The sequence below is a fragment of the Podarcis raffonei genome, chromosome 3 (assembly GCF_027172205.1).
Source record: "Podarcis raffonei isolate rPodRaf1 chromosome 3, rPodRaf1.pri, whole genome shotgun sequence".
Taxonomy (NCBI): Eukaryota; Metazoa; Chordata; class Lepidosauria; order Squamata; family Lacertidae; genus Podarcis; species Podarcis raffonei.
In genome coordinates, this window is record NC_070604.1 from 66,459,867 (window position 1) to 66,477,913 (window position 18,047).

The 18,047-nt window shown below is 42.4% G+C and overlaps 1 protein-coding gene across 4 annotated transcripts in view; it reads left to right on the forward strand.

Moving 5' to 3' along the window:
- Positions 1 to 18,047, forward strand: part of ADGB (androglobin) — a 70,301-nt gene that overhangs the window by 21,759 nt on the left and 30,495 nt on the right. For all 4 annotated transcript variants that reach the window (XM_053382115.1, XM_053382116.1, XM_053382114.1 and 1 more), the window contains 10 exons: positions 979 to 1,024; positions 3,998 to 4,163; positions 5,587 to 5,650; positions 8,578 to 8,680; positions 9,915 to 10,059; positions 11,160 to 11,274; positions 12,393 to 12,560; positions 13,676 to 13,811; positions 15,734 to 15,859; positions 17,624 to 17,717. In XM_053382115.1, coding sequence (XP_053238090.1) covers positions 979 to 1,024; positions 3,998 to 4,163; positions 5,587 to 5,650; positions 8,578 to 8,680; positions 9,915 to 10,059; positions 11,160 to 11,274; positions 12,393 to 12,560; positions 13,676 to 13,811; positions 15,734 to 15,859; positions 17,624 to 17,717 — 1,163 coding nt within the window. The remainder of the gene's footprint in view (positions 1 to 978; positions 1,025 to 3,997; positions 4,164 to 5,586; positions 5,651 to 8,577; positions 8,681 to 9,914; positions 10,060 to 11,159; positions 11,275 to 12,392; positions 12,561 to 13,675; positions 13,812 to 15,733; positions 15,860 to 17,623; positions 17,718 to 18,047) is intronic.

Sequence of the window (18,047 nt, forward strand, 5' to 3'; positions counted from 1 at the left end):
GCACAACTTGCCAAGCAACCACAACTCAGCCTACCAGCCACCCATGTATAACCTGTTGGGGTTTGAAATTGGCCCTGTTTTTTAGGCAGCAAAAACAAGATGCTTATCAAGCACAAAATGCTACTGGGCAGGTTGTATAAACCTCTGTCCCATTCACCAGTGTCTCATAAGTCCCATGAGAGGCTTTAAGGGCCTGTGTGGATGAGTTGGGAAATTCAGCTTCCACCATCCGTCTTCTGGGGGGTATACAGTCAAACCTTGGAAGCCGAACTCCTTGGCACTTGCATGTTTTGGCTCTCAAACACCGCAAACCCGGAAGTGAGTGTTCCGGTTTATTTAGAAGCCGAACGTCCAGCACGGCTTCCGATTGGCTGCAAGAAGCTCCTACAGCCAATCAGAAGCTGCACCTTGGTTGCCGAATGTTTTGATAGTTAAACGGGCTTCCAGAATAGATTCCGGTTGTCTTCCAAGCTATGATTGTACTCTGGATTCCAGATTCTATCATTTTATAACCTTTATTGAGCATACTGTAACGTGGAGGACACAATTTGTAAAAATACAGAAATATTCCCTTAAATTGGACTACCAGTACTATATTGATCTGAGAGCAGAACAGTTGTCCTAGAATGGAATTGGTGGGCATGATCCTAAATCTGCCACCATGCATAGAGACAATTTGGTAGTAGAGGGCTGAGCATACTTCTGATTTAAGAGTTGTCCCTAGGGACGAGAACAGAGTTGTTTTAAGCATTCAGTTATTGCCTCACATCCTGCAGTGAAGCCAACACTAGCACACATGTGTGCACATGCACACACAGTCTCATGGAAATGAGTGTGTAGTGAGGTTTGCCAGACTGTGGACGTTTGCTACAGATAACTAGCTTTCTATGTCACTTCTAATTTATGACACATATAATTTATTTTGCTTTTTGCTATTTTGTCAGTATTGTTCTAAACAAACTTTTCCCCACTCTGCAGGAATCTACTTTAGCTGCACCACATACTATGGAAGGATCCACCAGAGGTAACTAATATGATTGTGAATAATGAATTCTCTATTGAATAGGAAAATATTTATTCATTCATTCAGTTATTTAGCTATAAATGAAGTAAAAATTCTATAAATAGCTAGTTCCAAGGTGTCTTACAATGCAAAATTATAGGGGGAGAACAGCAATGAAAACTTGCCAGAGACATAAGCAGTTGGTAAAAAGGAATTTCTAATATTGCATCACATTAAACTAGTATTTCCCTCCAATATTTTTGGACTATAGCTGACATAATCTCTGACCATTGACTTTGCTTATGGGGGGTGATAGGATTGTAGTCCAATACATTTAAAGAGCCTCAGTTTGGGGAAAACTATGCTAAACCATGGTTTGGTTTACATGTGAACCAATCCTGTATCACACTCCCAAATGCTAAAGCTCTGTGTTCTCTGAAGCCCTCTTAATAATACCTACCGTATTTTTCGCCCCATAGGACGCACCGGCCCATAGGACGCACCAAGTTTTTTGGGGGGGAAATAAAGAAAAAAAATTATTTTTCCCCCCCCCAGGCGCTTGTGGGGCCGGCAGCAGGGAGAAGCGCTCTTCTCCCCGCAGCCCGCCTTCAGATCAGGTCCGGAGACAGCTGGAAGACGCGCTGTGCCTCCCAGCTGTCCCTGGAGCTTGCGGGGCAAGCAGCGGGGAGAAGCGCTCTTCTCCCCGCCGCCCGCCTTCAGATCAGGTACGGTGACAGCGGGAAGATGCGCTACGCCTCCCAGCTGTCCCCGGAGCTTGCAGGCCAGGCAGCGGGGAGAAGCGCTCTTCTCCCCGCCGCCCGCCTTCAGATCAGGTCCGGGGACAGCGGGAAGACGCGCTGCGCCTCCCCACTGTCCCCGGAGCTTGCAGGGCAGGCAGCGGGGATAAGCGCTCTTCTCCCCGCCGCCTGCCTTCAGACCAGGTCCGGGGACAGCGGGAAGACGCGCTGCGCCTCCCAGCTGTCCCCAGAGCTTGCGGGACAGGCAGCAGGGAGAAGCGCTCTTCTCCCCGCCGCCCGCCTTCAGATCAGGTCCGGGGACAGCGGGAAGACGCGGTGCGCCTCCCAGCTGTCCCCGGAGCTTGCAGGCCAGGCAGCGGGGAGAAGCGCTCTTCTCCCCGCCACCCACCTTCAGACCAGGTCCGGGGACAGCGGGAAGACGCGCTGCGCCTCCCAGCTGTCCCCGGAGCTTGCGGGGCAGGCAACGGGGAGAGGCACTCTTCTCCCCGCCACCCGCCTTCAGATCAGGTCCGGGGACAGCGGGAAGACGCGCTGTGCCTCCCCACTGTCCCTGGAGCTTGCGGGGCTGGCGGCGGGGTCTCCCCGCCGTCAGCCTCCAAACCACTTCAGGAGACAGTGGGATGGCGGCGTTCCGCCTCCCTCTGTTCCCCGACCTTGTGGGGCTGGCGCTGGGGCTCTCCTGAAGCCTGGAGAGCGAGAGGGGTCGGTGCGCACCGACCCCTCTCGCTCTCCAGGCTTCAGCGAAAGCCTGCATTCGCCCCATAGGACGCACACACATTTCCCCTTCATTTTTGGAGGGGAAAAAGTGCGTCCTATAGGGCGAAAAATACGGTAATCTCTTTTAATGCTTCATGAACTTTGTCAAAACATGCACAAAGTACATGCGTGCTTCTCTCTCTCTCAAAAGAGCATGTGTGTTAATATTTCACATTGTGTTATCATATAACTACAGAAACATCACATAGCAGTAACCTACCGTAAGTAGGGATGGATGGTTGTTTATTTCTGTTCTGTGTCACTTTTTCTTATGTTCACTTATAATTACATTTATTGCATCTCCACATTAATCTGTATTTGGGGGGGTGTATTAAATAGGCCTTTTCTGTCAAAATCTGCATTTCTTAACTTGCTTTCTCTCAAAATACACATTTAAAAATGTATTTCAATACTTTGAGCCAAAACCTGCACCAAGCGCTAGTGAATTGCAAAAGTCGGTTAACTAAATTCAGGTTGTCATATTGATCCGGGAAATGTTGTTCAGCTCCCTTCTTATCAGAGTTAGCACAGACTGGCTTCTTGGAGCACAATGCTTCCAGAACTTCAGTTGGGCTTGTCTCTTAAAAACAGATTATTTTAAAATATGGTGTATAAGATAGTTTCAAGGGTGTGCATTGACAACCCTGTATTCGGCAACTTCTTTACTAGAGATTAGGTAAAACAGAGAAGCATTCGTTGCCGGCATGCTTCAGGGCTAACCTAGAGAGCCCTCTAGAGGTGAAGCATAACCGTTATGTTTTCATTTATTCAGTTTTTGTGTGTGATTGGGTTTAAAGGGTTCACAGCTTCACAACCTTCATTTCAATTCACAGTCTTCAAATAATTTATTTCTTCTTTTTGAAGATGTATGAAATCTTCAGTATGCAAGCAATATGTTGGTTTGGGGGTCCTGTTTCAAGGGGTTATGGACAAATCCTCCTTGATTCAGTCATTATTTTGCAGCTGTCTTGGTGTATATTCAAAAAAATGCTTCTCTGCTTTTGAGAATTCTCTTCTGACGTATTGATAGTTCATCTGTGCTTATGTTGCTAGACAAACATGCCCTTCCCAACCTAGTACCTTTCAGATGTTTTGTACAGTGTTGCTGGCTGGGACTGATTGGAGTTGTATTCCAAAATATCGGAAGGGCACCAGGTTAAAGAAGGCTGCCTTACTGTGCTGCTTTCTGGGAGTTAGAAATTCAATCTCTCTCCTTTCTTTACCTTTTTAAGAGAAGAAAGAATAGTTCAGTCCATTTATCTTCAAAGCATTTGCCTTTGTAGTGCATGCAGCTTCACAGCAATCAGTGAGGATTTAGGCTGTTACGGGTATACATATACAGTATTGCTAAGTTGCTTTATGATAAATTACTAGGATAATTTTGCCCTGTTTATGTTTCTCAACTTTACCAGTAGAATATAGTCTTTCATTTCTGAGTGTAAACTTAAGGACATCTTTTTTTTCTCCCTTATCTGTGCAGGGGAATCGACTGAAAAAATAAGTAGTGAAGCAGCTCCAATGCCAGAATCAACAGAACCTACTAATAACCAGTTAGGAAATAAATCTCAGGAAGAGATTGAATCAGAAAAGAGCCCCATCTCCAAGGAAATATGGATGGACTATGAAGATTTCTGTGTTAGTTTTCAGTAAGGCATGCTTTTATTATTGTTACAGAGGCTATATCTTCTTTTGTGGACTTTTCCAAATTATCCTTCAAATTTGCGTAGGTGACTCATGGCTGCTACACAAAAGGCATCCTCAGTCCCTGTGGTGCATACTAGAAATTCAGCAGATTTTCTTATAAATCTGCCATCTGATGATTCCGAGCAATTTTCTGTATGTTCTTTAAGACAATGGATGGTGTCCAGTGGTGGCCACCACTAGGAGAATGGACTTCTACTGGTGTGACAGAACTTTCCCTTCCTTTCCTTCCCATTGCAGTTCCCTGCATACATTCAGAAGCTGTTCTTGATGGTTCAGGGACCCCCTGGAGTAGATTTGGGGAGGACATGATGGCAGAGAAAAAGGGGAAGTCCCATTGTGCAAGCAAAAGTCCACTCATGCAACAATGGATGTTGCCCAGTAAGAGATTTCTGTGATGTCTGATAACCTTCTTTAATAAATGTAACATCAATTTTCAAGAACAATTGTCTTCAAAAGCAGTTGCCAAACTCCTAGCATTCCCCCTCCATTGTTACTTAGAGAACAAGTTGCACATACCCAATGGCTAGACCCATAAGGTCACAGATGTCATCACAGCCCATAGGTCTGTAGGCCTGTCTGGTTGGTTACAAAAGCACCTTTGCAAGCTCTGTTTTACTTCCTCCACACAGAACTCTTGGTCCTTTGCAGTTCTTGCCATTCTACCTCTTGCTGCCCCATCCCTGAAACCAGGTTCTTTGAACTTACTCTATATGCTTTCTCATTGGTTTTTGGTTCTACGTCTCCTGGACATAAGAATGACTCACTGGACACATTCTTCCCTCATACATAATTGACTTGAAATGCCAAATATTATTTTATTTATGAAAACACAGTTACAGTGAAATGAAAAAATGTACAAGTAAAAAGGTCCTTTCACATAACATTTTAGCATTTAGGGAAATCCTAAGCACATGGTTATATTTTTTACATCAGATTTGATGCTCATAAACATCCTAAATTCAACCTGAACATGATAAAGGGGTAATGGAAGAGTTCTGGCTGCAACCACAACTACCAGTGCAATCCTATGCGCATCAATTAAAAAACAAGTCTCCTTCAATTCCATGGGGCCTACTCTCAGCAATGGAGTACAGGATTGTAGCCTAAATGAACAATGGAAACTTAGACTTAATTACTGCTTGCAGTTCAGGATGGTGACAGATTATTCACATTTTCAATTTCAGAAACTCATGTAATTTGGAAGTTAACTTCTATTGCTAGATGGTAATAACATACTGAGTAACTGTTCAAAGAATCCTGATGGTTTGTTTCAGTTCTCTTATAATTCAGTAAAATGTGATGCACAGCATGAGGGGGAGGTTTCTGTATAATTAATGCTAAAATAATGATGTTTGCTTTCCTTAGGAATTTGTATGTTTTCCACAAGCCAAATACCTATAGCTACACCTATCAGAAGTCAGATTTTAGAGTAAGTGCACTGACTACATGATTCATTCATCTCTTTGTAAACTATAACGGCATTGTGAATCCCAGTTTTGTATCCATTCTGTAAACATTTTCATTTGCCAGTAAAATCTTATTATCTACAAAAACCTCGCACAGAAATAATTGATACAAATCCTAAAATATAAATGACAGACATTAAAAACAATGTTATCATGATACTTTGGGATCAGAGATACTGCAGAATTTCAGTTTGGATCTGACAGGGAAACTAGTTCCCTTAGCCTCATTTTGTATAAACACAAGTTTAGATAATTGTATTTTTAAATTTTTCCTCTGCCATCAATTCACTCAGAATACTTTGAAACCTCTTTGTAGTTTGTATAGTATAGTAGGCTGACATATGAGCTGGACAACAACACGAGAGATATGATGAACTTTTAACTAAGGTCATTGGCTATTTAAAAGGGATACTGTGCACAAAGGAATACTAATAGTTATCAAGTAATCAAGGTACTTGATAAGTGACTTTTAATGGTAAAGGTAAAGGGACCCCTGACCATTAGGTCCAGTCGTGACCGACTCTGGGGTTGCGGCACTCATCTCGCTTTATTGGCTGTGGGAGCCGGCGTACAGCTTCCGGGTCATGTGGCCAGCATGACTAAGCCGCTTCTGGCGAACCAGAGCAGCGCACGGAAACGCCGTTTACCTTCCCGCCGAAGCGGTACCTATTTATCTACTTGCACTTTGACATGCTTTCGAACTGCTAGGTTGGCAGGAGCAGGGACCGAGCAACGGGAGCTCACCTCGTTGCGGGGATTCGAACCGCCGACCTTCTGATCAGCAGGTCCTCTAGGCTCTGTGGTTTAACCCACAGCGCCACCCATGTCCCTCTAAGTGACTTTTACCTCAGGCCAAATCCCTAAACCTCCACCCCAGTCAAATGCAGCCACAACCCAGTCCAGTTACTTGAGTCAATTTGCCTCTGACCCACCAAATTCCTCTAGTTGCTTAGACAGTTTAGCCAGCTTAAAAAACCTGCTTGTGCAACCTTCCTCTGTTAAGACCTTTACATAGGGCAGCCTCTCAGACCTACTCAGTCACCAGCTCCCTTCTCCTGGTTTTCACCAGATGGAGTATTAAAAACACATTGGGTATTAATATTCAGGATTCAACTTTCCCCTCCGATTTCCCTGTCTTTCCCCAACTCCTTAACTGACCATTTTTCAACTCCTTTCCTGACTATTGGCACCCCCACTCTAGAATTTCTGTACAATCAGAGTCTGCTATCACCCAGCCCAATCAGAATGAATTTACATGCTCTAGGCCCTGCCTAATACCTTTTCAAAGTGATCACCTCTCTTTCCTCTCAGACCATGTCACCAAGCAACTACTATTATAGAGGTTTTCAACATAATAACAGTATAAAGCCTCAAACTCTGTCACCAAATTTATATTGAGTTGAATCCAGATAAAAGCCTACCCCCAGCCATCTCATGGAAGATGCCAATGTCTGATTTTCTGTGATATCCCTCCCCCCACATGCCACAGCCTACCCCATTTAACTGGGTCCCCTGATTCTCATTTCTGGGAGTTGGAAGCTGCCAGAGGAATGAGGGGTAGGAATATCAACTTATCCCAGTCCACTGCTGTGGAATTTTCTGTGGATCCAAAACATTTTAGAATACACTGAAATAAAGTTATTAGGCATTCAGCCAATTCAAGTACCCCTTGTACCCCTTGTACCCTAAGGCCTAGAAGAAATTGAGGAGAATTTCATTTGTTCTACATTTTTAAAGCAAGTCGCACATTCTGGACCAATACATGGGAAAGAATTCAGTGTTGTACTAAGGTGATTGTTCCGCCAGGGCAAGCATTTCAGCCTGCCAGATGGAATGATCCCCTTTCTCCTCTCACTCATACTGTTCTGGGGTTCTCCTGACTCCCTCAGGGCCAATTTTGGGGGGCAAATGGAGAGGAGACTTGTGTTGTGTTTAAGTAAAGGTAAAGGTACCCCTGCCCGTCAGGGCCAGTCGTGTCCGACTCTAGGGTTGCGCGCTCATCTCGCTTAAGAGGCCGGGAGCTGGCGCCGTCTGAAGACACTTCCAGGTCACGTGGCCAGCGTGACGAAGCTGCAGCTGGCGAGCCAGCACCAGCGCCGCACACGGAAACACCATTTACCTTCCCGCTAGAAAGCGGTACTTCTTTATCTACTTGCACTTAGTGGTGCTTTCGAACTGCTAGGTGGGCAGGAGCTGGGACCGAACGACGGGAGCTCACCCCGCCGCGGGGATTTGAACCACCAACCTTACGATCAGCAAGTCCTAGGCATTGAGGTTTTACCCACAGCGCCACCCGCGTCCCTTATGTTTAAGTATTTTGTGCTAATTAAGTAAAATCTAATTGCAGAATTCCTAAACCCATTGCTTCATCATGTTAACTAGCTTTTGTGTCTTCTCTTTTAAAATATTTAGACCAGTAGTTTACGAAGGGCGCTCATTAAAGATTTCCCCTGATGTACTTCCCATGGACTGAGGCAAATGAAACTGGGCACAGTTATTAGTCCTTCTCTACATAGCTACCAGCAAGAGTCACACACTTCTCCCATCGCTTTATGCAGCTACAAATTACCACGTTACCTATGGAGAGATGTATACATGTACAATTTCATCCTCCTACGATAACAGAAGTGGGTCAGGGGAAAACTTTAATGAGCAGCCCTTGTAGGAAGCCATACACAAAATTATTCTTAGGATAAACTTAACTTTTTTCAGTAGATTAAAATAGAAACTAAATGTTATGGGGAAGCAAAACCTAAGGTTTTGCTTGATGACTTTATATCATACACTGATTTGAAAAACAGTGTTTAAAATATAACTCAAATGCTGCCAAATACTAGTTGCTCCAACACTAGATAAATAATAAACATGGATACTCTTTTTTTCCTTACAGATGGTGGACGATCGTATTGTCTATTATTTATCTGTAGATAGTTTGAAGCCTACTGATATCCTGGTTAGCTTTTCTGCATTAGTACACTGGGGGGAATCAGGAGGTAAGATCAGTATCAAATAGATAGGTAATGCAAGTATTGATTCTTGTGATTTTCTTCACAAAGAGGTACTCAAAGATAGAACTCTGTTAGAGCTGCAGTATTTGTGATCTTCTCCTATGTTGACACACAACTTTCTCATTTTACCATGAGTGTTTGGTGAAAGTCTTGGATGCAATTAATTGTTCTTAAGCCCAGAGTCTGTAGTAGAACGGCACATGTTATTAACAAACAAATCAAAGTTCCATCAACTTCCATCCTCTTCATAATAATTTGAGGCTGCTTTTATGGTTTGCCATAATTTGCAATTGAAAACAGCCTCAAGGCATATGTCAGAATAAAAAAGCCTTACATGTGGCTCAGTTGTTACTGGAGCTCTAGGGTCTGCAGCCCTGCTTGCTCTCTTCACCACCGTCCCTACCATTCCCCCTACATTAATCTCCTAGAGCTTCCCAGTCCACACAACTACTAAGCTTTCTATTTTAGGCTTTAAGGAAGGCACATAGTACATATAGTCCCTTCAGCATTAGTTCAGTGCACACGAGGCTCAAGGAAACCTATGAAGGACAAGTCTACTCTGTCTCCTATCATTGCCTTGAGTTTGGTTTGTTGTCCACCACAAGAGGCATCTCATTACCTGAGATCTGGGGAGGGTAACATAGCATGTCCCTTACTCCTTGCATATTCTAGATTATACCTGTTCAAGAAGGTGTAGAAAAGAAACATGTTAGACCGCAATTCTTTGTTCATGTACCTGAAGTAAGCCTCTTAGTGGTAGGCATATGTAGGATTTGAGTGTGTCATTGTTTCTTAGTAGAACTGCTTACAAATTTTAATTATTTGCTTTCCCTGGCAACTTGACTTAACATGTTATAGGTAGAAAGGAAAAGGCTGATGAGCTTCCTCCTTTCCTTTTGTTTTATTGTCTACTCTCTTGAAAGACTGCCTGCTGATATTTATAAGATATAAATCATGTTCTATGAGGTTTACAAGCAACAAACTACAAGTTACATCTAAGAACAACTTTCAGAAGACATCTGAAGGCAGCCCTGTCTCGGGAAGTTTTTAATGTTTGACTTTTTTATGTTTTATGTGTTGGAAGCCACCCAGAGTGGATGGGGCAACTCAGCCAGATGAGCAGGGTATAAATAAAATCCTCAGCATATGTAAAGATATTGGAAATGGTTACATTTTGGTGATAAAAATGACAAGTTATCTGTATACTTTTATTTTATAGCAAGTGCACAAAAAGAAGGCCATGTTTTGCCCAAGGGATTCCTCATGGTTGAAAAATTCTCATGGAAAAATTTGGCGCCAGGACAATTAATCCTGAAGATCCATACATATGCCACTAAAGCTGCTGTGATAAGTCTTCCTGCTGGGTATGTGCCATTCTGCTACACCCTTTTGATGCCTTTTGAGTTAGAGGCATAGCAATAGTGCTTTAAAATAGTGCTTTAAATAATTATTTACACACCTCAGATTTTCTAATCCTCACAGCAATCCTGTAAAATAGGTCAGTGCCATTGTTTCCATGGAGTTACTGAGGCTGAGAAATAAGCATTTATTTTTACGCTACCTCAATATTTAAATAAATAAACACACCTTTATGCTTTTATCAAAGCTATTGTCACTTTGTATGTTGTATACCCCTTTGCTGTATCTTTTATGAAAAATACAGTTTTAAATATTTAAATAAATTAATTCATGGTAGGGCTATGCCTCAGCAGAGGAACTCTCTGTTTTCTAGTGGGCAACAGGACACTTCCAACTGGGATCTTGTTCCTCTCCTCCCTGTGCTTGCAGACAGGAAATGTTGACATTTTCAAAGAAGTTGCTGTGTGCCTCTCCCTTGGAAAGCCACAATCTAATTTCTCAGTTTCACAAAGCTTGTGCTGTCTTTCTGGCCTCTTCTTTCTAATCCATTTGTGACTTTTGTCAGTTTTGTATGTGTGTTTTTTCTAAGGTGGGGTGCCTTTGTGGTAGTTTCCCTCCCTGGCTGTCAGTGTTGTTGTTTTTTACCTCAGTATGGTTTGGACTTTTAGTGCTAACGTGTCTCACTAGTCTCTCATCTCTTCTCTTGTTCAGAGTTTAGCTTTATACCAGGAACTCTCTGATTCCCACCTCAGTTTCAGCCACAAGGGAGAGCTCAACTCCCACCTGAGGCATCTGTTCTTGCACAAGGAAGAAGATACCTATGGTTACTTACTTTGCAAAATAAGCTACATATTTATTTGCTAGTGGCTGGATGAAATGCCAACAAGTCTTAGCACTTTTTCACATATAACTTTTTTTCAAAGTGTACAAACACATGTGGTCCACCAAATAGTCTTAGAGCCTTCTCTTTCCTTTATACATTAAATGTTTTGAGAGCCAAGCAATAAATAATGAAAGAGAAGAGAGGGGTTTACTTACACTGACTGTTTAGAATTCCTGTTATGTTTTAGTTTCTTTGTTCATTAGTGTGCTTATTTAAATCTAGGCGCCATGTGTTACTCTTCACTGCGAGCTCTCCTGTAGGGCACCATATCCATCTTTGTAGCATGGTCCCATGTGTGTTTGGTGAAGAGGATATTGTCCTGCCAAATCTTGAAAAGGTATTTGTTACCGTAACAACTGGAGCTATATTCCCATTGGGAGAAACAAACGTTCATTGTCAAGTTTTAATTCCTATTGAAGTTAAAGTTTTGTTCGAGAAGTACTTAGTCTGTTTCTGAATGGGAAAGATCACAGATCCATAATTATCCTGCAATTTAATTTTAAAATGGGCAGAATCTGGAAGACACTTGCATCATCACAAAATAGTGCTAAAACATACAACTGCTTATGCAATTTTGAAATTTGGTTGCAGGCCCCACTGATGGCCAAAGGTAAGTGCCCAGCATTTTTTCTCCAAATCATACAGGGAGAAAATTCTGCAAAATGACTACAGACTGAGCTCCACGAGGATCTCACCTAGCTCTTCAAAAAAGTAGTTGTGGTTCAATTTCTGCTGGATTTTCTTTGTAGGTTTAACAGAGCTAGCAAATACATTTATACAAGTGGAGTTACAGGGTAAAGTCCTTCTGTTCATGGTTCCAGACATTCTATTCTTTCTCCAATCATCTCCTGTTCTTCTAAGTTTTCCCCTAGCAGACAGACAGCGTTCCATACCCACTGAGCATGCTCAGTCTTCATTCAATAGTTTCCCCCCTTTTGTTTCTTCACTATGTTTAGGTTTCTGTGGTTCCTGATCTGATCTACTGTATTGGCCCAAAAATAAGCCACACTTTTTTTCCAACTTCCGATCGTGAAAAGTTAAAGTGTGACTTATATTCGTAACCTTATAGCACCGGCAAAGCAGCATGGCTCCCCTCCCCCCGAAAGCAGCCTGGGAGCATGGGGCAATGGCGCCCATCCTATCCGTGGCTCCCAAGCCTCCCCCAAGCAGCCAGATTTTAAAGGTGCAGCTTATTTGCAAGTGCGGCTTATATTCTGGCCAATACGGTATATTGAATTCATAGATTTTTCAAATGATTCTTTATGTGGAACTCTCTTTCCTCTCCCCAGGGACATTAAAAAAAACCCTCATAGTAATTACATATGAATGTAATAGTCACTAACATAGGTTTAGTGCTTCAGTAATTCCTAATGAATTGACCATGTGCATGTTGTTGAAATAGTGGTATATTTTCAATAGTTCTGACTAATGGTAGTTTATGTATTTTCTCCTCAGGAAAGCTATCGGTTCATAGAACAAGCCACCACTATCATGAAAGCCATTGGAAATGTGATACTGAATTTTGGAAATGCAGAAAACCTTCCCGCAGCCATAAAGACACTGGAAGCAACACATTGTCCTCCTGGCCTCTGTGCTCCAGGAACAACTAGAGAACACTTTAAGGTAAAAAAACAAGAAGAATCTTATCCTTCTGTTAACATGCAGAATATATTGTGCTTTCCAAATGATTTTTTTCTAGTGCAGCCCATTAGCTGAAACTCCTGATAATGAAAATTTAGGTTGTCTCTCATGAATTCCTATAAACATGCTCTTGTTAATTTCACATCAGATAGTTGGAAAAGTCTAGATTTTCCTCAATGTTGACAAGAAACCTAACCCCATATTCTGGATGGTATGAACTAATAATCACACTGATGCCTGCTCTCTGGCTGCTTAGTGACATAAGAGCATAGAATCAGCAGCTGTGCTGTTGGACTGAGGTGATCCTTGGTCACTATGTAAATGAAATTATGGTCTTGTGCCAGTGTGGTACACAAGGGCCATTTTTCAAATCATGCAGACACAGTGAAGAATGGATGAGATCAACAGCCTTGTCTTCAGAACAGATCTCCACTCCCTAATTTTCAGTACATTATATAAATAATGAGAAAGTGAAGTATGAGTTTTAGAGACAATTACAATATGCTCCACTGAGCAGCTGTGTTCCTCTTATTTCAAAGGACTGTCCCTTTAGCTATGGCTGTGCAAGCCTTAGGATCATGCTGCCCATGTTGCAGTAGCTAACATGTTGTTGAACTGCCCTTTTCTCAGACAAAATACTTTGACTTTGGATATATCTTTCAGCTAACTGTTGTTGTTGTTGCTGCTGCTGCTGGGTTGTCAGTTGTTCAAACACCACAATGCCCCCAAATCTGAATTGTCCCCAACCTTTGACTGATGTTGAAAAGATACATTTGTTTGTTCTGGTTGCTTATGAAATTAAATATTTTGGAAACAATAATGTCACTAGGCAGATATCTGATACTCTGAAAATATACTGTTTATATGTCATCATATTTTAAGATAGTGATCACATTATGTGGCTGGTTTGAAATATCAAAAGGAAAACTCATTTAGTTGGAGTGAGCCATTTTATAGATTCTACAAATCCACTCTATCTAGTAGTCAAATATACAGGTTGGGGTATGTGTTTGGTAATATTTTCCTCTGAAAATCATTAGTAGAAAATATTTGTTTATTTATAATAATTTACTGACCATTTCTCTTTTACATTTTAGGCTTTCAATAATGCTTTTTGGCATTTGATAAAACAGACACTGGGGAATGTTCCTCTCAACTATAAATTTGCTTACAGATGTTTCACTTTGGATTTTAAAGACAGTGATGTGTCTGTTGAAGATACAGACTCCTCAGGTATACGGAAAACATGAATAATGTACCAGCAATATTTATTTTTAAATAATCTATTAAGAAGATACCATTACAGAAAAATTCTGCTGAATGTTGAGATGTCCTGCCATTTTTAACACAACAAACCAGACACAAAATTCTTAGGTGGTATTCTCTCATATAACTGATGGAGCCTACAGATTTTTTGAACTTCATACAGCAGAGCTAACATGATGCTGCTAACTTTAATTCTGCATCAGCACACCTTTATGCCATTGAACTTGTTTGGTTTTTGTGTGATACTCTTGAGGTTTACCCATCTCTGATCCCAACTTTTGGGGCATCAGTGTGGAGACACAAGCAAAGGAATACAAAGGAAGACTAGGACAATGTTAGCAATAACAGCCCTGCAACACTTGAACATTGTTGATTCTCTAGACAGACCATTATTCCATCTAGCTCAGTATTGCTGACACTGACTGACAGCAGCTTTCCAAGATTTCAGGCAGGTGTCTTTTACATCTGTATGTGGAGATGCCAGAGATCGGACCTGGGAGCTTTTTCATACAAAGTATATGCTCTAGCACTGAGCTACATCCTTTCCCCATTTCAACAGCACTGCAATCATTCAAATCTCTGCAACACCTACAAAAAAAAATCAGTCTTATATATGTTCTTAAACTTTAATTGGATTTCAGTTTTAATTAGCATTTGACACTAGGAGAACAGCACATCACTTACCTAAGCTTGCAAGACATAAGTCTAGCACTCAATACAAAAATCAATTTGCATTTTATGTTCCCAGACTTAAAGTGTAAATGCATTGCATCTAGTGTGGAGGATGAAACTGTCCGTGCTGTCTGTTTGAGGTCATCCTGGACCAAAACTAAGTACTTTGTTTAGCTAGTGCTTTATCTTCAATAGTTGCCAAGCCAAACTCCGGGAAGTTACAAGCCACTACTGTGGTTGGTGCCTAGCACCTGACAATTAGCAGTCAATTGCCTCTGAAAATTGAGGTCTATTTTTGGCAATCAGGATTAACCAGGACCAACAGTAGATACTGCACCACCTAAGATGGCAGCAGATGCCACCACCATTTCTGCTGTTCCCCTCCTCTTCCTCCCCTCCACCAACCATTCCCTCCCACTCACGCTCTTCCAATAAAGGACTCCTTTCTTAAAGCAAGACATCTCAGAGATGCTCTGGGCTGCCATTTTTCTCCATTGGCAGCAAATGACTGTTTAAATCTTTTCTTTTCTTTTTAAAGGCAACTTAAGCAGTAATTTTCAGCTGTAGTACAGACACTATCTAGGAGTTCTCACTGACATTACCTTACTCTGGGGAAATACCCCATCCCCAGAGCAAGTCATGGAGTACATGCCACCACTCTTGGCAGCAAATAGGGAGCAGGGGCAGAATGAGGTGGCAGCAGGCAGCAGAAGGGAAAGACAGGCAGCCAGTTGTGGGCTCGGGGGGGGGGCACATAATCTGCCAACCATCCTGATTTGCTACCTGGCCTATCTGGGTTTTTACTGATAGATGCAGCACTAAGCTTGCTGACGTAAGGTCTAATAAACATTCATTAGATGAGAAAAATTTTTCAGATCTATCAAACTGATCTAAATTCATGTAAATGTCCTGCAGTATCCAGTTACCTGAAAACATTTTGCAGGGAAACAGTACAGAACCATATATTTTCATCAGAAACGTTGCATTAGACTGCTTTCTTTGGGTTCCTGGATTGTAATGAACAAGTGGGAACTGCAACCAAATGTTGCAATGATCCCTCTTATGTGTGACTACATAAGAATCCACACTTGTAGATGTGTATTAGCATATAGAATTTCATCATAAAACAATAAAACACTCCATTGTTGATTTTTGTAGACATGATGTAAGTATTGTAATCTCACAGGCAGGTAACTTTTGTATTAATTTCTTTTTAGAGCTGACAGATGTTTCTGCTTGGCAAAGCAAAGATCCCACACCTGAAGAGGAGAAAGTTGCACTTAAACTGCAGGCTGCCTGGAAAGGGTCTTACGTGCGGCTACTAATGAATGGCAGAAAACCAGGTCAGGATTCTTCTGAGAGAACTGACAGTTGCGCCCTGACACAGTCCCTAGGGAACGGAGCAGGGCAGCACCTTCCTCCTTTGAAGACAGCTATTTGCTTTGGCTTCAACCAGCCACGGAGGATGATGGGATATCCCACCAAAACTATAAATTTAAGTTGGCTAATGGAGGCCTACATGCAGAAATGGACTGAAGGAACCAAGGCTTCACTCCGGTCCACCACTGAAGTATATAAGTGGGCTGCACTGGGTGCCAGCTCATGTGGTAGATAAGGGTTGACTCTTTAGTCTACTCCCAGAGGGGTGAGATGGTTCATTACCCTGCCTTTTTTATCAGGTGTGATATATGAGGGTACTCCTGTAAAGGGATCTGGATGGAAGATTCTGTCCAGAAGCCCAGATGAGGAGTGGAAAGGATATGTCTTTGGCTGCCAAAGACAATTTTCCTGACTTTCGGATTGGGGGGCCAAGGCCCAATCTTGACACCTAGAATCTTGAATTATTCACAGAATGCCATAGGAATCACCACAGTGCTTGTATAATGCAGTTGGTCATTATATCATAAAAGCTACCGTATTTTTCGCACCATAGGGCGCACCTGACCATAGGGCGCACCTAGTTTTTAGAGGAGGAAAACACACACAAAAATATTCTGAATCAAATGTTGCACTAAACTATTTAAAGCAGCAAAGCGAGTGGCTCCTGTCCGCTTTGCTGCTTTAAATCAAGCCTCAGAGGAGGGTAGGAAGGGGAACCATGGCTTATCTAAGTCCAGTTAATAATGCTGAGCATGACTTATGGCCATCGAGATTAGCCTGGCCGTCTCAGTGGAAATCTGGGGAGGCTGAGGTGGACTTTCCAGTGGTCAAAGTGTGGTTGTGTCTTCCTGCCCGGCATCTATTTCCTGCCCTCTTTCCCCCCTGCACCCCCGCACCCTGCTTCGAGGGAAGGAAGCGGAGCCATGGATCCTCTGCTCGCAACTGCAGTGGATTCCCTCCACTTTGAAGCAGGAAAGAGGGAGAGGAGCTGCTTACACGAGTGTAAGCTGCTCCCCTCCCACTTTGCTGCTTCAAAGGGAGCCCGGGAGGAGGGAATCCGCTGCAGCCACGAGCAGCGGAGGATCCATGGTCCCCTTCTTTCCCTCCTCCATGGTTGTTTTGAAGCAGGAAGATGGGAGAAGAGCTGCTTACACGAGTGTAAGCTGCTTCCCTCCCACTTTGCTGCTTCAAAGGGAGCCAGAGAGGAGGGAATCCGCTTGGGATTCCCCCATCTCCCGCAAAACCGGCAGAAGCCGTGAGCTCTTTAAAGGGGCTGCGCGGCTTCTCCTGGCTTTTCTGGGAGGTGGGAGAAGGGACTGATGCAGCCAGTCAGTCCCTTCTCCCTCCTGGGGAAAAGCCCGCAAGAGCACACGAAGCTTGTGTGCGGCTCTTGGGGGCTTTTCCCGCCTGCCTCCCCCCTGCATTCGCTCCATAGGACGCACACACATTTTCCCTTGCCTTTTAGGAGGGAAAAAGTGCGTCCTATGGTGTGAAAAATACGGTATTTATTTGTACAAAACATGGCACTGTTGGCTACAAATGTCCTCAGATGATGTCTTGCAGAAGTGTTGGTTAGATAGTCTTTTCAGCTAGACATGCTTTCATTCTGCTTACTCTCAGAGCTTTATATTTTACCTTATTTCTTTATGCCAGTGTTTAGGAATGATAACTATGTTGAATATTTACTAATAGCCAAATTTCTTTTTATTTGTCTTTTTATTTTTCAGGTACTAAGGAGAATACTAAAGTCAAAGACACACTTCAAAAGTTGTGGGCTCTAATAGAGCCAAATTTTGAACAATGTTCTTTGACACTTTTGAGGTAATACAAAGTATGGTTTCTGCAGGGTCACATATATAAATCCCATGTTTTGCCTCACAACACCTCCCCCCTTATTTTCTCTCTTTAGTTTTTCAGATGTAAAAGTGAAATTTAAAGAACACCCTACTTAACCATTGAATCAATTTTTATTCGGCTTTATATTCAGGATAAAAAAATTAAGAGGCAGACTATGAATTTTACATCAATTTGTTACTGAAGAATTAAATACAATGTATCTGTCAGGGGTCCTTTACCTTTATGTGCAAATTGGCAAATGGGGCAACATCGCTTCTGTTTATTGATCCACATTCACATCTGTATTAAGGATAC